This window comes from Garra rufa, chromosome 17, assembly GCF_049309525.1.
Source record: "Garra rufa chromosome 17, GarRuf1.0, whole genome shotgun sequence".
NCBI classification, from domain to species: Eukaryota; Metazoa; Chordata; class Actinopteri; order Cypriniformes; family Cyprinidae; genus Garra; species Garra rufa.
This window is the reverse complement of record NC_133377.1, coordinates 43,334,731-43,361,492: the sequence shown is the minus strand read 5'-3', so window position 1 is coordinate 43,361,492 and position 26,762 is coordinate 43,334,731. Positions and strand designations below refer to the sequence as shown.

At 32.0% G+C, this 26,762-nt stretch overlaps 1 protein-coding gene across 1 annotated transcript in view; it reads right to left on the bottom strand.

Annotated features, from left to right (window-relative positions):
* tert (telomerase reverse transcriptase) overlaps positions 1 to 26,762 on the bottom strand; it is a 34,515-nt gene that overhangs the window by 2,088 nt on the left and 5,665 nt on the right. Inside the window, exons 3-15 of the mRNA XM_073821876.1 lie at positions 26,242 to 26,428; positions 23,857 to 24,010; positions 23,618 to 23,785; positions 19,687 to 19,848; positions 19,526 to 19,615; positions 17,479 to 17,561; positions 17,274 to 17,387; positions 7,588 to 7,659; positions 7,331 to 7,516; positions 3,503 to 3,626; positions 3,216 to 3,277; positions 1,776 to 1,900; positions 327 to 464 (exon numbers count right to left, since the gene is read on the bottom strand). Of these exons, the coding sequence (XP_073677977.1) occupies positions 327 to 464; positions 1,776 to 1,900; positions 3,216 to 3,277; positions 3,503 to 3,626; positions 7,331 to 7,516; positions 7,588 to 7,659; positions 17,274 to 17,387; positions 17,479 to 17,561; positions 19,526 to 19,615; positions 19,687 to 19,848; positions 23,618 to 23,785; positions 23,857 to 24,010; positions 26,242 to 26,428 (1,665 nt within the window). The remainder of the gene's footprint in view (positions 1 to 326; positions 465 to 1,775; positions 1,901 to 3,215; positions 3,278 to 3,502; positions 3,627 to 7,330; positions 7,517 to 7,587; positions 7,660 to 17,273; positions 17,388 to 17,478; positions 17,562 to 19,525; positions 19,616 to 19,686; positions 19,849 to 23,617; positions 23,786 to 23,856; positions 24,011 to 26,241; positions 26,429 to 26,762) is intronic.

The window sequence follows — 26,762 nt, the reverse complement described above, 5'->3', positions numbered from 1 at the left end:
ATAGTGAAAAAACAAAAATAAATTGTAATAAAAAATTTATAAAATGGAAACTAGTTTAAGGTTCATTTACTAAAACTGATATAAAAATTAATTAAAAAAAAAGTAAACAGACATACTACAAAAAACCCTACAACTTATAATTAAAATCTAAAAATAAAAAATAAATAAAAATATTCTTAAATACTATAACAGTATATAAATGATTCAAAAACAACACTATTACTATTACAACTAACTAATAACATTATTGCTATTACGCTCACTCCACCCATAATGCAACAGTGTCTTTCAGAACGGAGTGAAGATGTGCCTCAAAATGAACATACGTTTGTGTAGCGGAGGAAGCAAGCTGCGGTAAAGCGATCGGTAGCGTCTGAAAACCACCTCAAACGCCAGACAGAACAACATCTGAACGGCTTCATATTGCAGAATCCCTCCTCCGTCCAGCGAACCCAGAACCAGACCTGCAGGACAGACAAACGCTGGATTCAGACCTACATCTCTAATGAAAAATATAGTCTGTTAGTTTACTATTATTAGTAAAACTGAAATAAAAATTCAAACGTGAATAGACATATTAATGAAAGCAAAATAAACTACATTTTTCCATTTTCATGTAGGCCACAAATAAAAAAAATAATAAAAAGTAAAAAAATTAAATAATAATAAAAAAATAAAATATATAAATATATATATATATATATATATATATATAATAACACAGGTGTTAAAATTAAATTAATAAAAAGTAAATAGACATTAAAAACTACAAAATATTAAAATTAAACTGGAAAATAATATAGGCTGTGAACTATAATTACTTAAACTGAAATAAAAATGAATAAAATGACCAAAAACTTAAATAAAAATGAACAAAAAGTAAACATATATATTTAAAAAAAAAAACTTAAACGGGTGCTAACATTTAATAAATATAAAGTAAAAAGACATTAAAAAATACAAAATATAAAAAATTAAATTGGAAAATAATATAGGTTGTGAACTATAATTACTAAAACATGCTAAAATGTAATAAAGTAGATAGACATTAAAAATACAAAATATTAAAATTGAATTGGAAAAAAAATATAGGCTGTGAAATATAATTACTAAAAATAAAAAATAATTTTAATTAAATAAAAATGAACAAAACGTAAATATATATAAAAAAAACTAAAACGTGTGCTAACATTTAATAAATATAAAGTAAATAGACATTAAAAAATACAAAATATAAAAATTAAATTGGAAAATAATATAGGCTGTGAACTATAATTACTAAAAATAAAAAATAATTTTAATTAAATAAAAATGAACAAAACGTAAATATATATAAAAAAAACTAAAACGTGTGCTAAAATTTAAGAAATATAAAGTAAATAGGCACTAAAAGATACAAAATATTAAAATTAAATTTGAAAATAATATAGGCTGTGAACTATAATTACTAAAGCTAAAATAAAAATGAATAAAACTAAAAAATGAACAAAGTAAATATATAAAAAAACTAAAACTTATTAAAATGTAATACATAAAGTAAATAGACATTAAAAAAATACAAAATAATAAAATTAAAGTGGAAAATAATACCGGCTGTGAACTACAATTACTAAAACTGAAATAAAAATGAATAAAATGAATATAACTCAAATAAAAATGAACAAAAAGTAAATATAAAAAAAATGAAACGTGCTAAAATGTAATAAATAGGCATTAAAAAATATAAAATATTAAAATTAAACTGGAAAATAATTTTTAAAACGCAGCGCTCGTGCCTTTATTAATGTGTCTGATGAGTCTGTTGGTGACTCGAGCCATGGTCCAGATCATCTTCAGGAAGAAGCACGGGTTGAACTCCACATTCTGACCCAGAGGCAAACTCCTCACACACGCGTGAAACCTGACACACATTGACAAACATACAGACAAACAGGAGCGTCAACAGGAACGGTTTCTTTGGGGGTTTCTGCACTGAATGCAATCTTTTAGGTGAGTTTCACACAATCATTCACCATCAGACAATCAAACATCACTCAGTTACAGTTACTCAGATGTTTGTTCATGTTAAACTTTTGCCAAGTGAACAAGAGGAAACAACTAATGTACACCAGTTTAAATGATTAAAAGACGTCAGTAAGTTTTTGAAGGTCTCTTCTGCTCATCAAGGCTGCATTCATTTCTTTTAGACAATGCAGGTGAATAGAGTAATAAAAAAAATCTAAGTTATCACCTTACTTACCCAGTTGATTGATTACATTGATAATTGCAACTATTTTTTGTATTACACGTTTTCTTAAATGCTTGGTTTCAATATGCAAATGAGCCATTATTTAATGAAATATGCACTCATCTGCATATATGTGACCCTGGACCACAAAACCAGTCATAAGGTTAAATTTGACAAAACTGAGATTTATACATCATATGAAAGCTCAATAAATAAGCTTTCTATTGATGTATGGTTTGTTAGGATTTTTTGAAACACTTCAAACACTCACTGATGCTCCAGAAGGAAAAACCATGCAAGAGGAAACTTTTGGAATTTAAAGATAACTTATTTTGTCTTCTGGGAAACATGTAAGTATCTCCTTTTAGCGTCTGAAGGGCAGTACTAAATGAAAAAGTATGATATTTAGGCAAAATAAGAAAATGTGTACTTTCCATTCTGTTTTCAAAAGTTTTCACCCCCAGCTCTTAATGCATAGTTTTTTTCCTTCTGGAGCATCAGTGAGAGTTTGAACCTTCTGTAATAGTTGCATATGAGTCCCTCAGTTGTCCTCAGTGTGAAAAGATGCATCTCAAAATCATACAGTCATTGCTGGAAAGGGTTCAAATACACAGAAATGCTGGAAAACCAAAGAATTTATGGGACCTGAAGGACTTTTCTGATGAACAGCAGGCAGTTTAACTGTTCAGGACAAACAAGGGACTCATGAACAACTATCAATAAACAAACAAACACTGTGGATCATTCAGGTAACAACACAGTATGTAAACTTTTGAACAGGGTAAGTTTTATAACTCCAACTCTTATTTTCTCTTGTGGACTATATGTGAACATCTTTAATGTAAAATATCTTATTCAGGTCAGTACTAAATAAACAATAACATGCATTTTGTATGATCTCTCTTATTTCGCAGATGCTGAAAGGGGGGTGTAAACTCTTTTGATCTCAACTGCATCACTTCTGAGCACTAATGTATTTAGTGTTTACCTGAGCGCCTGCAGCAGAATCAGTTTATACAAGCTCCTGTAAACAGCTTCCACTGAATTCATCTGGAGAAACAGCAGACATGTGTGAACAAATCTTATTTTCTCTCATATTTACACCATTAACATAAAACATCTCACAGGAGCATGAATGAGTATTAATGATTTCTGCACATACTGCATCAACAGTGGTGGCTATTTGAAAATCAATCAAAAAAAAAAACAAAAGGTACAAGACTGTGAACTCAACTGCTTCTCATGAGGGACTAAAGTATTAAGGCCACGTCTCACCCTGAGGTCTAGAAAGATGTCGGTACACTTGAGACTGAGGACCGACAGCAGCTTCTTCATGGCCGTGGCCGGTGAGTGGGCGGAGCCTAGTGTCAGGCTGTAGCGCAGTGATAGGCCGTCATACCTGAGGGGGCGGAGCAGACATCATTTATATAGTTATTACATTTTGTTTGTTATTTTCGATGTCACATTAAATATGGTGCCACAACACTTCACTTCCTGAAGAGTTAATATACTGTGATGTTTTCAAAACGTTGTGACTTGTTTAAGTTCTTACTCAATTACTCAAAAGTCCAGTGTTATGTTAGTATCATGAACATCAACATATTTATTTGTAGTTTTTATAATATTTAACAATTTTTGTCATTTTATTAGTTTCAGTTGTTTTTTTAGTTCATAAAGTTAAACTACATGAAAATTGATAGATGTGGCTTTGGCAACTAGCTAACATAAAATAAATCTTAAAAGTAAAATAAATATTTTTTTCCAGTTGACGATAATTATATTACAAGTAATTATATTTTAGTAACTTAAGTTAATTTAGTTAATTTATATATCTCAAAGATATATAAATCTGGCACCACAGTCCCGAACTGAATCAAATGATTTGAGAACTCGCACCACAGTCCCGAACTGAATCAAATGATTTACGAACTCGCACCAAAGTCCTGAACTGAATCAAATGATTTGAGAACTCGCACCAAAGTCCCGAACTGAATCAAATGATTTGAGAACTCGCACCAAAGTCCCGAACTGAATCAAATGATTTACGAACTCGCACCAAAGTCCCGAACTGAATCAAATGATTTACGAACTCGCACCAAAGTCCCGAACTGAATCAAATGATTTACGAACTCGCACCAAAGTCCCGAACTGAATCAAATGATTTACGAACTCGCACCAAAGTCCCGAACTGAATCAAATGATTTACGAACTCGCACCAAAGTCCCGAACTGAATCAAATGATTCGCGAACTCGCACCAAAGTCCCGAACTGAATCAAATGATTCGCGAACTCGCACCAAAGTCCCGAACTGAATCAAATGATTTACGAACTCGCACCAAAGTCCCGAACTGAATCAAATGATTTGAGAACTCGCACCAAAGTCCTGAACTGAATCAAATGATTTGAGAACTCGCACCAAAGTCCCGAACTGAATCAAATGATTTACGAACTCGCACCAAAGTCCCGAACTGAATCAAATGATTCGCGAACTCGCACCAAAGTCCTGAACTGAATCAAATGATTCGCGAACTCGCACCAAAGTCCCGAACTGAATCAAATGATTCGCGAACTCGCACCAAAGTCCCGAACTGAATCAAATGATTTACGAACTCGCACCAAAGTCCCGAACTGAATCAAATGATTTGAGAACTCGCACCAAAGTCCTGAACTGAATCAAATGATTCGCGAACTCGCACCAAAGTCCCGAACTGAATCAAATGATTTACGAACTTGCACCAAAGTCCCGAACTGAATCAAATGATTTGAGAACTCGCACCAAAGTCCTGAACTGAATCAAATGATTTGAGAACTCGCACCAAAGTCCTGAACTGAATCAAATGATTTGAGAACTCGCACCAAAGTCCCGAACTGAATCAAATGATTTACGAACTCGCACCAAAGTCCCGAACTGAATCAAATGATTTGAGAACTCGCACCAAAGTCCCGAACTGAATCAAATGATTTACGAACTGAATCAAATGATTCGCGAACTCGCACCAAAGTCCCGAACTGAATCAAATGATTCGCGAACTCGCACCAAAGTCCCGAACTGAATCAAATGATTTACGAACTCGCACCAAAGTCCCGAACTGAATCAAATGATTTGAGAACTCGCACCAAAGTCCTGAACTGAATCAAATGATTTGAGAACTCGCACCAAAGTCCTGAACTGAATCAAATGATTTGAGAACGCGCACCAAAGTCCCGAACTGAATCAAATGATTTGAGAACTCGCACCAAAGTCCTGAACTGAATCAAATGATTTGAGAACTCGCACCAAAGTCCTGAACTGAATCAAATGATTTGAGAACGCGCACCAAAGTCCCGAACTGAATCAAATGATTTACGAACTCGCACCAAAGTCCCGAACTGAATCAAATGATTTGAGAACTCGCACCAAAGTCCTGAACTGAATCAAATGATTTGAGAACTCGCACCAAAGTCCCGAACTGAATCAAATGATTTACGAACTCGCACCAAAGTCCCGAACTGAATCAAATGATTTGAGAACTCGCACCAAAGTCCTGAACTGAATCAAATGATTTGAGAACTCGCACCAAAGTCCCGAACTGAATCAAATGATTTGAGAACTCGCACCAAAGTCCCGAACTGAATCAAATGATTTGAGAACGCGCACCAAAGTCCTGAACTGAATCAAATGATTTGAGAACGCGCACCAAAGTCCCGAACTGAATCAAATGATTTGAGAACTCGCACCAAAGTCCTGAACTGAATCAAATGATTTGAGAACTCGCACCAAAGTCCTGAACTGAATCAAATGATTTGAGAACGCGCACCAAAGTCCCGAACTGAATCAAATGATTTACGAACTCGCACCAAAGTCCCGAACTGAATCAAATGATTTGAGAACTCGCACCAAAGTCCTGAACTGAATCAAATGATTTGAGAACTCGCACCAAAGTCCCGAACTGAATCAAATGATTTACGAACTCGCACCAAAGTCCCGAACTGAATCAAATGATTTGAGAACTCGCACCAAAGTCCTGAACTGAATCAAATGATTTGAGAACTCGCACCAAAGTCCCGAACTGAATCAAATGATTTGAGAACTCGCACCAAAGTCCCGAACTGAATCAAATGATTCGCGAACTCGCACCAAAGTCCCGAACTGAATCAAATGATTCACTTCCTGAAGAGTTAATATACTGTGATGTTTTCAAAACGTTGTGATTTGTTTAAGTTCTCACTCAGTTAAGTCCAGTGTTATGTTAGTATCATTAACATCAACACATTTATTTGTAGTTTTTATAATATTTAACAATTTTTGTCATTTTATTAGTTTCAGTTGTTTTTTTAGTTCATAAAGTTAAACTACATGAAAATTGATAGATGTGGCTTTGGCAACTAGCTAACATAAAATAAATCTTAAAAGTAAAATGAATTTATGAATTTGATTGCACTCATGCATGTATCTCTTTCCCCCCCTTTTTTTATCCAACAATGTGCAAGCAGATTTGGTATCTCTTTCTTTACCTAAAACAAATAAATCTTAATGACGAAGTGAATTGTATACATTCTTTAGTTTTGAAGGTAAAATACCCCACTGATATCGGCCTAGTATCGGTATCGGCTGATACTCAGAATTTTTGGTATCGGATCGGTTTTGAAAGAATGGTATCATTGCATCCCTAATATATATATATAATTATTTTTTATTTATATATGTATTTTTACATATATACATACATGCATAACATAACATTTCTTATATTACTTGTAACAGATATGCTTTTTATGATTTTATGGTTTTTGGTTAACCATAATAACCCTGGCCAGGACTATGGGTTCGACTGGCCAATGAAAGATGGGAATAGAGTTCAATTACTGTTGCTTAAGTCGATCATAACTACTGCTAGTGCTCTCAGTGATGAGACTCAAGAAATGCCAAGTCATTCACCCACAACACGTCACCTGAGAACAATTGTTTATGTCAGTCTGGAATGTGTATAAAACACTATCGTGATGACAGACGTATCATCTCATCACTGTAGTGTAAGTGCAGTAGAGATTAGATAGACGTCCCTCCCTGATTTACAGCCTGATAGCGCAGCAGAGATTGTGTGACGGGAGTGTGTCCATCACCGTGAGTAGTCCTTGTAGACGTCCAGTGTGTGTGTGTCCAGCAGCAGGCCGCACCACGGGAACAGACAGCAGGACGGGAGGACGCTCACGCCCGAATCCAGCCACTCCTGACACACCGGGAAATTCACCGCCACCTTCTGCGGGTTGATCTTACAGCCGTAATCGGGAATGCCAGCCAGCAGCATCCTGAAAGACACACACATGAATGAATGAGTGTTTAAGATCATGTGTGGTTCACGTGTCATGTGTTTACATACGTTAAGAACTCTGTGGCTTTACTCAAATGGGGCGTAATGAGCAGAAAATCATCCACCAGCCTCATGAGACACCTGCCAATGAGAGACACACAATGACATCGCATTAAACATCACCTGGTGCTGATGTTTATCATCATTAGTTACTAAAAACTTTTTTTGTTAATTAAAAAAAAAATTCTGAAAGTAAAATAAAATAAGCACACACACACACACACACACACACACACACACACACACACACACACATATATACATACATATATATATATATATATATATATACATACAGTGAGGTCAATCTGTGTGTGTGTATATATATATATATATATATATATATATATATATATATATATATATATATATATGTGACCCTGGAGCACAAAAGCAGTCTTTAGTCGCTGGGGTATATTTGTAGCAATAGCCAAAAATACATTGTATGGGTCAAAATTATTGATTTTTCTTTTATGTCAAAAATCATTAGGAAATTGAGTAAAGATCATGTTCCATGAAGATTTTTTGTAAAATTCCTACTGTAAACCTATCAAAATGTAATTTTTGATTAGTAATATGCATTGCTAAGAACTTAATTTGGACAACTTTAAAGGTGATTTTCTCAGTCTTTTGATTTTTTGCACCCTCAGATTTCAGATTTCAAATAGATGTATCTCAGCCAAATATTGTCCTATCCTAACAAACCATACATCAATAGAAAGCTTATTTATTGAGCTTTCATATGATGTATATATCTCAGTTTTGTAAAATTTAACCTTTTGACTGGTTTTGTGGTCCAGGGTCACATACATATATATATATATATATATATATATATATATATATATATGTCAAGTATTTTATCACTCTGTGATTTTGCAAGTTCTCTTACTTAGAAATCATGGAGGGGTCTACAATTTTCAGCATAGGTGCGTTTCCACTGTGAGAGACAGAATCTAAAAAAAAAAATCTGTTAATTACATTGTGTGATTTTTTTTTTTTAACAATTTATTTGTGAATTACTGTGTCAAATAAGTATTTGATCACTTGAGTCAAAGAATTTTGATATTTGGTACAGAAGCCTTTGTTAACAATTACAGAGGTCAATCGGTTCCTGTAGTTCTTCGCCAGGTTTGCACACACTGCAGGAGGGATTTTGGCCCACTGCTCAATACAGATCTTCTCTAGATCTGTCAGGTTTCGGGGCTGCCGCTGAGCAACACTTGAGTTTCAGCTCCCTCCAAAGATTTTCTATTGGATTTAGGTCTGGAGACTGGCTAGGCCACTCCAGAACCTTGATATGCTTCTTACAGAGCCACTGCTTGGTGTGTGCTTTGGGTCATTGTCATGTTGGAAGCATCTTTAATGCTCTGACTGAGGGAAGGAGGTTTTTGCCCAATATGTCACAATACATGGCCCTGTTCATCCTCTCCTTAATACAGTGCAGTCGTCCTGTCCCCTGTGCAGAAAAACACCCCCAGAGCATGATGCTTCCAGCCCCATGCTTCACTGTAGGTATGGTGTTATTGGGATGATACTCATCATTCTTCTTCCTCCAAACACGGCGAATGGAGTTAAGACCAAAAAGTTCTACTTTGGTCTCATCTGACCACAGGACTTTCTCCCATGACTCCTCTGGATCATCCAGATGGTCCCTGGCAGACTTCAGACGGGCCTGGACATGGTTGACTTAAGCAGGGGAACCTTCCGAGCGATGCAAGATTTTAAACCATGACGTCTTAGTGTATTACTGATAGTAGCCTTGGAAACGATGGTCCCAGCTCCCTTCACGGCATTGACCAGCTCCTCCTGTGTAGTTCTGGGCTGATTCTTCACCATTCTTAGTAGGGGTGCAACGGATCGTAGGTGATCCGTGATTCGCGGGTTCGCGGATTAACTGTTAAGTTTAATCATCATAGAGTAAAAGTTTATAATTTGCACGTGTTTTGTCTTGCCAATTTAGCCATTCAAACTGTTTAAACTGCTGCAGCAAAAGAGAAGACGCGCGTTGTTTTTTTTTATGTATGTTTGTTGTTGTTGTTAAGCGAGCACGCGCACAGAGAGAGAGAGCGAGAGAGAGAGAGACAGAGAGAGACGCGCGATTTAGACTGCGTGATTCACAGATTGATTCCTCTTCAAAACTTCTCTTAACATACATACAAAGTTATTTTTAAATACCCATTTTTGTATTCTGGTAAACACAGTCGTTTATGTCTTCAGTGAACAGAAACAGCTGAGAAAGATGCGCGCCAGTATTAGATAGGCCTACGTGCATTAGGCCTTAAAGAGACAGCATCCTATAAATACCTGGAGTGAGAAGCACTAGTTATTTTACAATTAATTATTACATTTCTGCACCTGAATACTAGTGTTATTGATTTTATTAGTAACTTTGTTGTATTCATCTACACTTGTCATTTGTGTAATTGTTCTTGTTTTGTTACTGACTTTATTAGTTCAGCTAGTAGTTTTTGCTATGGATTAGAAGTACTTAAAGCATTCAGAAATTATTAAAAAACAAACTTTTTTTGTTTTGTTTGTTTTTTGCTGATCCGAAAAATGATCCGATCCGTGACTCAAAATCCGTGATGTGATCCGAACCGTGAGCTTTGTGATCCGTTGCACCACTAATTCTTAGCATCATTGATACCCCACGAGGAGAGATCTTCCGTGGGGCCCCAGTCATCATTAGCCTCTTCCATTTCTGACAATTGCTCCAACAGTGGTTCTTTTTTCACCAAGCTGCTTGGCAATTGCCCCGTAGCCCTTTCCAGCTTTGTGAAGGTCTACAATTTTGTCTCATGTCTTTTGACAGCTCTTTGGTTTTGCCCATGTTGCTACATAGACTTTGGCTGATTGTGGGGTGCACAGGTGTCTTTATGACAGCTAACGACCTCAAACAGGTGCTACTAATGTAGAATCATGAGCAGAGTGTAGCTGGACTATTTAAAAGCAAAATAACAGGTCTTTGGGGGTCAGAAACCTGGCTGATAAGCAAGTGATCAAATACTTATTTGACACAGTAATTCACAAATAAATTGTTAAAAAAAAAAAATCATACAATGTGATTTCCGGATTTTTATTTTTAGATTCTGTCTCTCACAGTGGAAACGCACCTATGCTAGAAAATTGTAGACCCCTCCATGATTTCTAAGTAAGGAAACTTGCAAAATCACAGGGTGATCAAATACTTATTGACCTCACAGTACAAACACATACATTTAACTATTTATTTAAATCCACTTAAATTAAATTTACAGTGACATAAAAAATACAGATGCAGTTAAATACACGTACAAAAAAATCGTGGAGCAGTGGCATACATCAGATCTCCACAATATTAAGCATATCACCCTGTTGTTATGGATATAAATAACAACGTCTCCACTATATGTGGTGACTGCCTATAGCAGCAGACAAGACACAATACTTCGCTAGCCGTTTAGCCCTCTTTGTGGCCATCCCAAGTTGTTGAAGCTCTCTTACAACCAGCCTGTGTGTGTGTGTCCTGAGCCAAATAGCCAAATATAAACACAAATAAACCACATTGATAACCCCATCTCTGAAATAGTATTTAAGAGTGGTTAGTATTTAATGACTTTGGTCATAAAAGCTTCCTTCATAGAGTCAAAGGTACATGCAACCTCCAAAACAAGCACCTCTCTACATAGTCATACGTAATCACAACAACATCTGGTGTATTTGCAGACAAATGTGAAAACATTTTGGAGTTACTATTAAGACACTGAAACATTTACACAAGAACGTTTGTAATAGTCAAAGCTGTTAAGATCCACGTCAAAAGTGATTTTATGTCCATAGAAAGCACATTAAATGTAAGTGTCTACATTTAAGGTTTCAAATAAGTTTTTCGGAGAATATGTTTTTTTAAATTTGATAAATATTGTGTTACTGAATGACAACGTAACATTATTTCAATGTAAAAATTCTAACAACACGCTTATCCTGACTTTTAAATATTAAAACATACAAAGTAATAAGGGAGCACATTATATTTTATTGTGTTTTAAATTAGTACAAAATTCTTACTGACAAATGGGCAAAACCAATTTATAAATGTAGAATTAGAGCCAATTAGTATTTGGCGTGAAAGAAATTCATCTTTTATTGTTATAAATTGATTTTAGTTGTAAATATGCCTGACAAGATTGACACTGAATGACATTTTAATGGGTGTCTTCTGTAAATTAGGGAAAAATGTATGATTTATTTTTGCTAATTGCAACATAAATGCAATTAAATTAAACAGAAAACTTTTTCATTTTTTTTTTTTTTTTTAGAAAAACAAAAAATAAAGCAGTATTATTGTTGTTTTTATGCTTAAACCCCCTTTTAGTTTTTCAGCTTTATATAGATTTAAAAAAAAACAAACTTTTTTATTTCAGCATTCTGCCAAGGCAGCATTTCTCATTTTCATTTAGTTTAACTTGGTTTATTTCAAGAGACACATCTAAAGACACAATGCATGCAAACATGACATCTTGTGGTGATGTGTGGCATCTTTTTTATCATAAAAAAAAAAAAAAAAAAAAAAAAAAAAAAAAAAAAAGAGTAAAAATCCTATTTTTTAACTGGAAAAGCTGAAATTAAATATATTACATGAAAAGAAGTGGAAAGTATAAACTTCAATAAACAACATAAATCAATTATGAACTTAAAGAAGAAAAAAAAAACTAATACTGAGCTAAAAATAACCAAAAAACGAACTAAAAATAAAATGAAAAAATATATAAAGAAATAAAAATAAAGCCAATTCAAAATATTAAGATTAACACATCCAATGATGTCTCATTAAACAAAGTGTGTGAACATGACATCTTGTGGTGAAGTTTGGACCAGGGTTAGTGTTAAAAAAAAAAAAAAGACAAAATCATTTTTGTTAACTGGAAAAGCTGAAATAAAATAAATATTAGATTAGAATTTGAAGGAAAAAAAATTAAAACTGAGCTAAAACTGAAACGAAAATAAAAATAAACCAAAATAGTGATATTAAAAGGGGAAGAAAAAAAACAACTTTAAAATAACCAAAAAACAAACTAAAAATAAAATGGAAAAATCATTTTTGTTAACTTGAAAAACTGAAATAAAATAAATATTAGATGAAAGCTGTTAAGTTGAAAGCATAAACTTGAATAAAATACGACTCTTAAACACAATGTGTGCAAAAGTGACACCTTGTGGGTTATTATCATTAAAAAAATAACTAAAAATCATATTTGTTAACTGGAAAAGCTGAAATGAAATAAATATTACATGAAAATGTTTAAGCTGAAAGCATAAACTTGAATAAAATAATTCAATTATGAATTTGAAGAACAAAAAATAAAATAAAACTGAGCTAAAACTGAAACAAAAATAAAAATAAACCAAAATAGTAATTTAAAGACTAAAAAAAAAAAAGTTAAAATAACCAAAAAAACAAACTAAAAATAAAAATCATTGTTAACTGGAAAAGCTGAAATGATATGATGCAAAATTAGTATAGATATGAATATATAAATCAATTACAAATTTGAAGAAAACTAAAACTGAATCTAAAATTAAAAATAAACCAAACAAGTAATATAAAGTAAAAACAAAACAAAAGAACAACAACTTTAAAATAACCAAAAACAAACAAAAAAAAATGAAAAAATTATAAAAATAAAATCCAATCCAAAATATGTATTAAACTATAAGAAAAGCTTCTAAATAATACTAAATTATAGGTCAAGGTCATTTGCATTTATATAATACCGTAAAACAACACGAATGCTTACAGTAAGCAATAAAATGATAACAATCATTCAAATTGCAGCGTTAAAAAATGTAATCAACATCTTAATCCAAAAACCAGATAAAGACTAAAAGTGTGAATTTAATCCACCAAAACTAAAGACAGCCAAATTATAAATAAGCCCAAATAAGAAAAGAGATGTTTTTAAGGCAGGTAATGAAGCAGATCTAAAAACACTGGTTTGGACTGAAAAATGCTGTTTGTACGCACTGATATTTGTCATTAAGAATGAAGCCAAGCCAATTCTGTGTTGTGTCCTAAACTTTGAACTCCAATTGGCATTTGTGTTTGAATGTACATTGGAGCAATAGTGAATTTACTTTTTAATGAGATTGATTGAGGTGTTCATTTGGAGACTTTTCAGCCCTTTTGAGCCATCAATCTGATTATAAACAGATAATAAACAGATTGTTAGAGTGCATATAAACGTAGCTAATGACAGTTCAAATGTGATTTGTGGGAATATTTGACTTTTTTTTATTTTTATTAATGTGTAATCAGGACAGCATAGAAAAAAAAATCTATGAAATCTGTTTCATTCACATGTGTCCTGCAATTTGAAGATTTCATTTTTGTAATCAGCCTTTACAGGGTTCGTACAGATACTGCAAAATGAAATTCCAGGACTTTTCAAGCACTACTTTTCTGAAAAAGCAAAACTAAAATAACCTTGGCGTATTGTGAATTTGATTTGAATTGATCATACAATTCGCAAAAGTCCAGGGGCCGGATTCACGAATATCTTCTTAAGAAATAAATTAAGAAATTTCTTAAGATAAATTCTAAGAAGTTCGTAAAAATGTTCTTAAGTGCAATTCTTGAAAAAATCTTAAGTTCTCAAATATGTTCTTAAGAACATCTTAATTTTTTTCTTAAGAAAAAAAAAAAAGATACATCTACCTGAGTGAATACATGGTTAAAGACGCATTTATAAAACGCGTCCTGCACATAATGCGCTAAATACGACCAAAGATTATGTCGTATTTATCAGCCAAGTAAAATAAAAAAATGTTCAATTAAATCTCCCTATCTGACTCGATTTTGTAGAGTTGCTACTAAGTTTTGATGTCGGCAAAAAGTAGGGTCATACATAATCATGACAGATCATTGTTTACATTCTCAGTCACTGCTGTCACTTCAGCGAACTCATGCTCATCTCTATTAATAGTCCTAATATGTATTATATGTAGCTAGTAGTGTTGCAATGCTTAAATATAACAGTCAATTTGAAATAAACCAATAAATTAATTAAATAATTCTTACTATTTGGGTTTCAAGACAAGTCTGGGGCTATCCTAACTTTAAGAAGTTATTTACGATGGTTTTTAAGAAGATTCTTTTCAAGAATTTGAATTTTCTTAATTTTTGTCTTAAGAACAATCTTAAGTTAAAATATAAGAATATTCTTAAAACGAGTTTACAAAATATTCTTAACTTTTTTCTTATTTAAAAAAAATAAGAAGAAAATGGCAGTTAAGAAAAAAATTCTTCTTAAGAATGTTTCGTGAATCTGGCCCCAGATCTGAATAATGATTCGCAAACCATAATTTCAGGTCAGGACTCGGAGTGAATAATTTGAGATCGAAACTTTGCATATCGCGAATCATTTGATTTGAATTGACCTTTCAATTCGAGAAATGATTCACAACGCCATTCAGGTCTAAATCTCATGATTCACGATCCACTCTCTGAAGTCCCAATAATGATTCGCAAACCATCATCTCGGATCGTGAATCATTTGAGATCAAAACTTTGAGTAAGAATCATTTACACAGAACTCGGATCGCAAATCATTTGATATGAATTGATAATTCAATTCGCGAAAATGATTCACAAAGCCATTCGGGTCTAAATCATATGATTCGCGATACGTGATCCAATTGGAGCGCTTTGAAAAAGTGAATCATTTTGCGACGCAATGGTTTAACCCATAACTATTTTAAAATCGTTACAAACAATGTTGAAATTCGAAAATAAATGGCTCCTTTAATGTGATCTGATTTTTGCCAGTGAACTGCTTGAAATGAATGATCGAAGTCACAGGTTTGAATCAATTGGAGCGGTTCCAGAGTAAATGACTCAATTGATTCGGTTCACCTGTTCCTCTTTTTTGCATCCTTAGCCATGTTTACACGACTCTGTCAGTAGTAGTCGCTTAGCTCGATTGTTTTGACATTAACTGAAATGAGCAAAAAAGGTTGTTTCTCAAAAATTCAAGCACTTATAGCTCTTTTGGAGTATTGCTATTTTCAAGAGTTTTCCAGGCCTTAAATTTCAAGTCAAATTAAAGTACTTTAAGCACCTTGTACAAACTCTCTTTAAATTAATGCATGTCATGAAAATATCTCCAGATTGCATTCATACTACCAAAACAACTCCCAAGTGTCTTCAAGATAACACAAAACAAGCATTAAAATCAGCTAAACAACTAATAATCAAGATATTTAATTTTAAATTAATGCCTTAGAAAAGAAAGCCAATTTAAACACAGTTTCTAGAAATCTAATCAGTCCATATCCTTAATCGTCATCCAGTAACTCGGAAATTATTAGAAAAGCCATAATATGTGACCATGGACCACAAAACCAGTCATAAGGTAAAATTTTACAAAACTGAGATTTATACATCATATGAAAGCTCAATAAATAAGCTTTCTATTGATGCATAGTTTGTTAGGATAGAACAATATTTGGCTGAGATACATCTATTTGAAAATCTGGAATCTGAGGGTGCAAAAAAATCAAAATACTGAGAAAATCACCTTTAAAGTTGTCCAAATTAGGTTCTTAATGCATTTTACAAATCAAAAATTACATTTTGATAGATTTACAGTAGGAATTTTACAAAAAATCTTCATGGAACATGATCTTTACTTAATTTCCTAATGATTTTTGGCATAAAAGAAAAATCTAAAATTTTGACCCATGCAATGTATTTTTGGCTATTGCTACAAATATACCCCAGCGACTTAAGACTGGTTTTGTGGTCCAGGGTCACATATTGTTAAAATTGATTATAGTGAACAGGAACCCTGAAGAACATTTTACTCCTAAAACTTTTGGGATCTTGAGTTTATTTAATGCATGACTTCATTAGCAGTTATGAATTGAGTTCATTATGAAACACAGTTTATACTCAGACAGTATGTGGTTATGGATGAAGCTCAGGTCACATTTCACCCCAAAACCAAAACCAGAACCAGGAATTGTTAATAAATTCGACGTCGCTTTAAAGGAAATTAAAGCAATAGTTCACCCAAAAATGAACATTACCTGAAAATGTGCTCACCCTCAGGCCATCCAAGATTAGGAGTTTTTTTCTTCATCATGTTTGTAGAAATGTGTCATTCCATCTCACTAATGGATCCTCTGGAGTGAATGGGTGCCGTCAGAATGAGAGTCCAAACAGCTGATAAAAACATCACAACAATCTACAAGTAACATCTTGAGAAGACAAAAGCTAAAAAAAATCCATCATTGAAAAAAAATGTTTTTGACTAAAACACGATTCCATAATCATCCTCCAGTGAAAAAGTGGTTTGTCTGAATCAAGAGAGAAATCTGCACAGATCAAGCACAAAGCTGCTTTAAACAAATAGTGGCTGGATTCTGATGTGAGAGACAACATGAGATGGATTTTCTTTTACTGGAGGAAGCGTTATTATAGATTATCGACTCATAGTTTAGTTAAAAAAAAAAAAAACATCTTGATGGATTTGTTTCAGCTTTGTCTTCTCAAGATGTTAACTGATGGACTGGAGTTGATTACTGCGATGTTTTTATCAGCTGTTTGGACTCTCATTCTGACGGCACCCATTCACTGCAGAGGTTTATTTGGCTGAGCTCTTTTTTTTAGCCCTACTTTAAGGACAATGGAGATGTTTTGTGTATGGTCTCACCCTCCTTTAGCGATGCCCTTCAGCAGTGAGTTCTCCATGTGTCCGTAACACAGATTACACAGCAGCGCTGACACTGAAGAGCCCTGCGGGATTCCACACACCTGAGAGAACATTCTGGAACACAGACAACCGATGACATCCTCATCCGAACACAGACACCTAACAACCTCACCGTTAATTGACTTACTGATATAAATGGACTCACTTATTGTCATGATGGATGACGTAGCTGGTCAGCATCTTCTGGAAGAACTGAAACACGTCTCCACCTCGGACCTCAGACGAGTGCTGATAGACAAACACACACGGACACACTTTTACTCTTCAACAAGAGAAATGTTATAGATCTTCTGCTGCTATTTAGTAGGGCTGGGTAAAAAATATCGATTCTCTGATTTTAATCGATCTCCAGTTTAACGCAAGGATATCGATTCGGGAAATCCCCGAATCGATTCTTAAAGGAGAACTCCGGTGTGATATTGACCTAAAGTGTATTGAATCATGATACCGAGTGTAAACGTACCTTGCATATCTCATCTCGTCTTGTCCACTGCTGTCCGAAATCTGGGGTCAGTTAGCCGATGCTCACAACAGCTTGTCAATGAGATCAATGGGGCATCGAAGCAGTCATGTAAATAAATCACTGTTTTACACCATTTACGAGGCACAAAGTAGCGCCACACTTCATTGGTAGACTTCCAAGGGCCCTGACATTTAAAACGCGACATTGAAAACTCATAAAAAGCACCGGTAGTTTATTTACGAGAAGATTTATACAGACAGTAACTTCAAGGAGTTTAGCGATCGCCGCCATCTTGAATGTAGTCACGTTAAGTCGAATGTCGAGCACGAAGGAAACTACAACCTGATAGGTTGAAAACCTGATACGTTCCTTCCTGCTCGTCACTCGACTTAACGTGACTACATTCAAGATGGCGGCGGCCGCTAAACTTCTTGCCGTTACTGTCTGTATAAATCTTCTCGTAAATAAACTACCGGTGCTTTTTATGAGTTTTCAATGTCGCGTTTTAAATGTCAGGGCCCTTGGAAGTCTACCGATGAAGTGTGGCGCTACTTTGTGCCTCGTAAATGGCGTAAAACAGTGATTTATTTACATGACTGCTTCGATGCCCCATTGATCTCATTGACAAGCTGTTGTGAGCATCGGCTAACTGACCCCAGATTTCGGACAGCAGTGGACAAGACGAGATGAGATATGCAAGGTACGTTTACACTCGATATCATGATTCAATACACTTTAGGTCAAAATCACACCGGAGTTCTCCTTTAATGCGCGTGCTTCACGTAAGAGGATATGAATATTCACCTCTCGTCCTGAAGGTGTCACTAGTGTTCCTGCTGAGAGAGTTTTCTCAACCGCTGGTGATCTAATCACAGCGCAAAGGAGCTGCCTTAGATCAGATCAGAACATGTTGATCAGCTGCTTCTTTTGCAGAAAAATGATTAGGCTGTAGTTAAGAACTGTTAGTTTTATGGACAGTTAGAATGCTTTGTATACGCAGACAAGGGCTTTATGATGGGCCTGTTTTGAACATTTTGAATTTAGAAAAATGTTTTATTTCTTAAACATGTTTGAAGTTCTTAATAGATCTCACTGTTGCACATTTACAGTCTTTTTATTTTTTACAGTAATGTGCATTTTGCAGTTTGTTTACATGGTGTACAATGGATGCACATATTTATGACTTCTTGTTGCAGTGTTCATTTAAAATAAAAGCTGTTTAAAATAAACAACTGTGTGCACCCTATTATTAATGTAGATGTGTATTTCAGTAATAAACTTAAGTAGGAGAGTTTCAGTTACCAGCATTTATATTTATAATATGGATCACATGTCCGCAAAACTAACATTTTAAATTAAATATTGATAGCGAATCGATATCGAATCGAAATCGAATCGAATCCATAAAAATAAGAATCGAATCGAATTGCCAAATTGGTCACAATACCCAGCCCTACTATTCTCGTCTCGTCAACGAAAACTCACACACGTCTCGTCATGTTTTAGTCATCAACGAGCCATTTTTATCTCGTCATCGTCTCGTTATCGTCATGAAAAAAAGTTGCATCAACGAAATGATTTCCTCAATCGTCATCGTTGACGAAAACAACACTGATCGGAACACCCCTAGACAAAATTAGATTAATCGCCCAGCTCACTAAATTACTTGAGAAGTTCTTAATTTTTCAATAAACACCAATGTGAAGTGGTAGCTGAGTGTTTGTCTTACCCGCTCGACCAGAATGGCGTCATGCAGCGTCCCGCCGTCCTGCTCCTCCACGATGAAGCCCTTCATGTTGAGCGGCTCACTCATCTCTGCCTGATTGAACAAACACACGTTCACACTCTGAGTGTGTGTCTGATTTGCGATCAGTGCTGATGGTCACCTACTTTAGTGCAAAAGTGTTTCCTCAAGCCCAGGTTGGGGTCGTTCCAGACACGCACGTATTGACGCACAAAGAAGCTCTGCTCTGCAAACGGACTCAGCACTTCACCCAACACCTCCACCAGCTTCTGATGAGGAAGACTGTCATACGCGCCGCTCACGTCCACCTGGCACACATGATCATTCATATTATTATTACTCATATTTAATATTAAGTAATTGCGATAATATACACTACCAGTCAAAAGTTTTTGAACAGTAAGATTTGTAATGTTTTTTTTTTAAGAATTCTCTTCTGCTCACTAACCCATTTAATCCAAAATGCAGTAAAAACAGTAAAATTTTGAAATATTTTTACCATTTAAAATAACTGTTTTTCTATTTGAATATATTTTAAAATGTAATTTATTTCTGTGATCAATACTGAATTTTTAGCATCGTTACTCCAGTCTTCGGTGTCACATGATCCTTCAGAAATCACTCTAATATGCTGATTTGCTGCTCGAAAAACATTTATTATTATTATCATCAATATTTAAAACATTTTTTCAGGGTTCTTTGATGAATAGGAAAAACGAAAGATCAGCATTTTTTTCTGAAATAAACAGCTTTTGTATCATTATACACTATAACATTCAAAAGCTTCGAATCAGTATAATTTGTTTCTTTAAATAAATTATAGAAATTAATACTTTTATTTAGCAAGGACGATTTAAATTGATTAAAAGTGATGATAAAGACATTTATAACGTTACAAAAGATTTCTATTTCAGATAAATGTTGTTCTTCTGAACTTTCTATTCATCAAAAACTTAAAAAAACTGCTGCATTAATGTCCTCAACTAAAAAAAAGAACATATTTTTAAGAAACACACAAAGCCGACATATTATGCAAGTTATTTATTAATAAATACTACAATAAATACTATATACACAGACAAACTTAATATTATATGCAGCAATAATTTAATACAATCATTTATTTAATACACACATTGAAATATTTATTTATTGTATACATAGCATTTATATATTTAAGATGCATATACATAATATATTTTAAGTTTTATACGTGTGTATATGTTATGTCTTTGTATAAATATAAATAAATACTATGCATTATATATAGAAATAGAAATATAGAATATAGAAATTAATATAGAAATAATTTTATATTTTTTATATATAATACATAACACATTTAATTATATATGTAATAAAATAATAAATATTAAAAAATAAAACAGTTAAATAAAAGTAGTTTTAAAATAAGTTAATATTGAATATAATTTTTTTTGTTTTGTTTTTTAGCAGGTTTAGCATTAAAATCTTTGAAAACTCCTGCATTAATATCCTCAACTCAAACTTATTTATTACTAAATGTGTTATGGAAATAAAACTGAAGATGTTTACATATACATTATATACAAATATATGTGTTATTTATTAATTTAAAAAAAATTCAAATTAATAAATACTACATTTTATATATAAAAACAAGACATTAACATTATTTATAAGAACATGTTTATAAGATACACACACAAAGCTGACATATTATGCAAGTTATTTATGAATAAATACTAAAATAAATACTATATACACAGACAGTATAATTTAATACAATCATTTATATAATACACACATTTAAATATATATTTATTTCATACATATCTTTTATATATATATATATATATATAATATTTGTTTAAGATTTACACGCGTTTTTTATATTATAAATAACATAATAAATGTGGGTTTTACAAATATATATATATATATATATATATATGTTATTTATTTGTATAAATATAAATAACGACTATACATTATATATAGAAACAACTGTATACATTTATATAATAATTACATTTAAATATTTTTATATATATTTAATATAACAATAAATATTCAAAATTTTAATTAAAAAAATAAAAAATTTGAATACACATTTAAATAAAATAGTTTTAAAATAAGTTAATATTGAGTATAATATTTTTTTTTTGTTTTTCAGCAGATTTGGCATTAAAAACTTTGAAAGCTCCTGCATTAATGTGCTCAACTCAAAATGTTGTATTAATAAATGTGTTATGCAAATAAATTAAAGATGTTTACATATACATTATTTACAACTACATATGGTATTTATTAATTAAAAAAATACTAAAGTTAATAAAAACTACATTTTATATATAAAAACAAGACATTAACATTATTTGTAAGAACATGTTTATAAGATACACACACAAAGCTGACATATTATGCAAGTTATTTATGAATAAATACTAAAATAAATACTATATACACACAGTATAATTTAATACAATCATTTATATAATACACACATTTAAATATATATTTATTTCATACATATCATTTATATATATAATATTTGTTTAAGTTTTACACGCGTTTTTTATATTTATAAATAACATAATAAATGTGGGTTTTACAAATATATATATGTTATTTGTTTGTATAAATATAAATAACGACTATACATTATATATAGAAACAACTGTATACATTTATATAATAAATATTACATTTAAATATTTTTAATATATATTTAATATAACAATAAATATTCAAAATTTTAATTAAAAAAAATAAAAAATTTGAATACACATTTAAATAAAATAGTTTTAAAATAAGTTAATATTGAGTATAATATTTTTGTTTTTCAGCAGATTTGGCATTAAAAACTTTGAAAGCTCCTGCATTAATGTGCTCAACTCAAAATGTTGTATTACAAAATGTGTTATGCAAATAAATTAAAGATGTTTACATATACATTATTTACAACTACATATGGTATTTATTAATTAAAAAAAAAAATACTAAAGTTAATAAAAACTACATTTTATATATAAAAACAAGACATTAACATTATTTGTAAGAACATGTTTATAAGATACACACACAAAGCTGACATATTATGCAAGTTATTTATGAATAAATACTAAAATAAATACTATATACACACAGTATAATTTAATACAATCATTTATATAATACACACATTTAAATATATATTTATTTCATACATATCATTTATATATATAATATTTGTTTAAGTTTTACACGCGTTTTTTATATTTATAAATAACATAATAAATGTGGGTTTTACAAATATATATATATGTTATTTGTTTGTATAAATATAAATAACGACTATACATTATATATAGAAACAACTGTATACATTTATATAATAAATATTACATTTAAATATTTTTAATATATATTTAATATAACAATAAATATTCAAAATTTTAATTAAAAAAAATAAAAAATTTGAATACACATTTAAATAAAATAGTTTTAAAATAAGTTAATATTGAGTATAATATATATATATATATATTTTTTTTTTTTAGCAGATTTGGCATTAAAAACTTTGAAAGCTCCTGCATTAATGTGCTCAACTCAAAATGATGTATTACTAAATGTGTTATGCAAATAAATTAAAGATGTTTACATATGCATTATTTACAACTACATATGGTATTTATTAATTAAAAAAAAATACTAAAGTTAATAAAAACTACATTTTATATATAAAAACAAGACATTAACATTATTTGTAAACATTATTTTTAAACGAATCTAATGAAACGATTAAATTTCCCATTCATAAAGACAGACACTTGCTCTATTCCTGAATGAACCATCCGTTCGAACGAATCAAATGAATGATATAATTCAGTAATTAAATCACCGTCTATATATATGTTATTTATTTGTATAAATATCAATGTTAGTTTGTATAAATAATATGCAGTGGTTTACATGTACATTATATACAACTATACATGTTATTTATTAATAAAACAAACACTAAAATTAATAAATGCTACATTTTATATATAAAAACAAGACATTGCCATCATTTATATGATACATAACACATATATAAACGCACATTAGACCCACCTTGACGAAATACAGTGGTCTTGGTGAGCTCTTCTGCTGTGGGCTGAACTCCTTGAGAACGCGGTGAATGTCCTGCCAGCCCCAGACGGTGGAGCCCATGGGCCCCGGGGCCTCTCTCACACACGCACTCAGCACGTTCTGCAGGAGCCGCACGCCGCTCTGGAAACTCTGCACACATCATTATAATTCGGTTTCATTTTCACAACTGGTATATTTATTTTGGAGGCTGTTTGACGCACCTGCAGCGACTCTCTGGGTCCCGCGAGTCGAGTGATGGGTCTCATGCTGTTCACCTTCGGGATGAACCGGATTCGGGACGTTACTGTGGTCTTGGGGAACTTTAAGGCTTGAGATGGAGACAGCGCCCTCCACTGGCCCTTAGACAGATGAACTCTGCAAACACACCATCAGATCAATGTCCAGAATCATAGTCCTTTCATTTGTTTGTTACAATTAACATAAGAATTTTGTTACATATTTGGGTTAATAAAGAAAAAGGGTTCAAGCACAAAAAGTGTAACACTGCTTTAAATTGTTTTTCCAAAAAAAAAAAAAAAGTTTTCTGTTTAACTTAATTGCATTTTTGTTTTTGTTTTTCTAAGCAAAAAAATAAATATCACACATTTTTCCCTAATTTACAGAAGACACCCACTAAAGTGTCAATCTTGTCAGGCATATTTACAACAAAAATCAATTTATGACAAATTAAAAGACAAATTACTCTCACCCCAAATACTAATTAGTTGTAATTCTACATTTTATCTTAGGTTTTGCCCATTTGTCAGTAAGAATTTTTTACTCATTTAAAACACGAGTTTAATATGCTCCCTTATTCTTTTATATATTTTAATATGAACAAGTCAGACTAAGCATGTTGTATGAATTTTTACATAAATATTGTTACACTAAACATTATTTAGACATTTTATTCTCAAAAAACTTATTTGAAATCTTAAAAGTAGACACTTTATTTACACTTAATGTGGTTTTTATAAACAAAAATAATCACTTTTGTAATTTTCTTTTGATGTGGACATCTTAACGATACATTTCCAATAATCATTTTTACAATTTAAAGATAAAAAAAAGAAACAAGCAAGGTTTGATTAATTTTTCAAAAACAGTAAAATTCCCAAATATTATTAATATGTAAAATAGCTGTTTTGTAAGTGAATATCTGTTAAGATGTCATTTATTTCTGTGATCAAAGCTGAATTTTCAGCATCATTACTACAGTCTTCAGTGTCACATGATCATCAGAAATCATTCTAATTTTTCAGGATTCACAGACGAATAGAAAGCTCAAAACAACAGCATTTATTTAAAACCTAAATCTTTTGTAACATTATAAATGTGTTTACTGACAAATGTATTTATTTAAACGGTTATAAATGGGTCAAAGACGTTATGGTGTCCATGTCAATATAAATTTACAAAAGTGATTTTATGTCCATAGAAAGCACATTAAATGTAAGTAAAGTGTCTACTTTCAAGGTTTCAAATAAGTTTTTGGAGAATAAAATGTCAAAATTTGGTTGAAATAATGTTACATTGTCATTCAGTGCAACAATATTTAAGTAAAAATGCAAGCTATATATATGTGACCCTGGACCACAAAACCAGTCTTAAGTCACTGGGGTATATTTGTAGCAATAGCCAAAAATACATTGTATGGATCAAAATTATAGATTTTTCTTTTATGCCAAAAATTATTAGGAAATTAAGTAAAGATCATGTTCCATGAAGATTTTTTGTAAAATTCCTACTGTAAAGGTATCAAAATGTAATTTTTGATTAGTAATATGCATTGTTAAGAACCTAATTTGGACAACTTTAAAGGTGATTTTCTCAGGATTTTGATTTTTTTGCACCCTCAGATTCCAGATTTTCAAATAGATGTATCTCGGCCAAATATTGTCCTATCCTAACAAACCATACATCAATAGAAAGCTTATTTATTGAGCTTTTATATGATGTATATGTCTCAGTTTTGTAAAATTTAACCTTATGACTGGTTTTGTGGTCCAGGGTCACATATATGAATAAAAGAATAAGGGAGCATATTTAATTTTATTGTGTTTTAAATTAGTAAAAATTCTTAGTGACAAATGGCCAAAACCTAGGATACAATGTAAAATTACAACTAATTAGTATTTGGGGTGAAATTGATTTGTCTTCTAATATGTCATAAATTGATTTTAGTTGTAAATATGCCTGACAAGATTGTTGAATGACATTTAAGTGGGTGTCTTCTGTAATGTAGGGAAAAATGCATGATATTTATTTGTTGCTCAGTAAAAACAAAAACAAAAAGGCAATAAAATTAAACAGAAAACTTTTAACTATTTTTGGGGGAAAACAGCAACAATTTAAAGTATTACATTTATTGTTTTTTAAACCCTTTTTATCTTTAACCCAAATACATCAAATAGATATGATAAATATTATTTACAAAATAAATAAAAGTGGGGGAAAAATTTGCTTAATTGTTACAAACATGCAAACCTCCTATCCTGATCCTAATGATGCTAAAAACAGGATTTGTTATCATTTCTATTTAAATATAATTTAGTTCTGGTTCTTGTCAGGTGTGGCGAGTCACATGACAGCGTTGTTCTGCTCACCTGAAGGCCATTTCCTGTAGTCTGTTCCACACTTCCCCCCTGTAGAAGCGCAGTGCGTGTTTCTGTCCCATACTCTCTGTGACGTAGAACAGCGCTTTGACCAAACCAATGACGTAACCGTTCAACATCCAGCCCAGGAACTGACCGAAGATCCACTCTCTGTAGCGGTGCTCACTAGCGCAGTGACCTGCAGGACCAGCCAGAGAGAGATTATTATTTAAGTCATGACACAGCTCCATAGCTGGATTAGTTTATTTTAGCCTTAACATTTGAGCAGGGTTATTGTAGTAGCAATAATATACTGTTATAGTCTTTAGTCGCATTTTGAATTGGTTTGTGTTTTTGAATTTTCTCTTTTTTTTTTATAAATAGATAGTCTGAATAGATTTCATTCATTTTTATTTCAGTTATTTTAGTTCTTCAACTTAAATTAAAAGAAAATAAAAAATGCTGCCTTGGCAAGTACCTTAAATAAAATGCTTTTATTTTTTTTAGATTAGATTTTTCAAATATTGTACTTG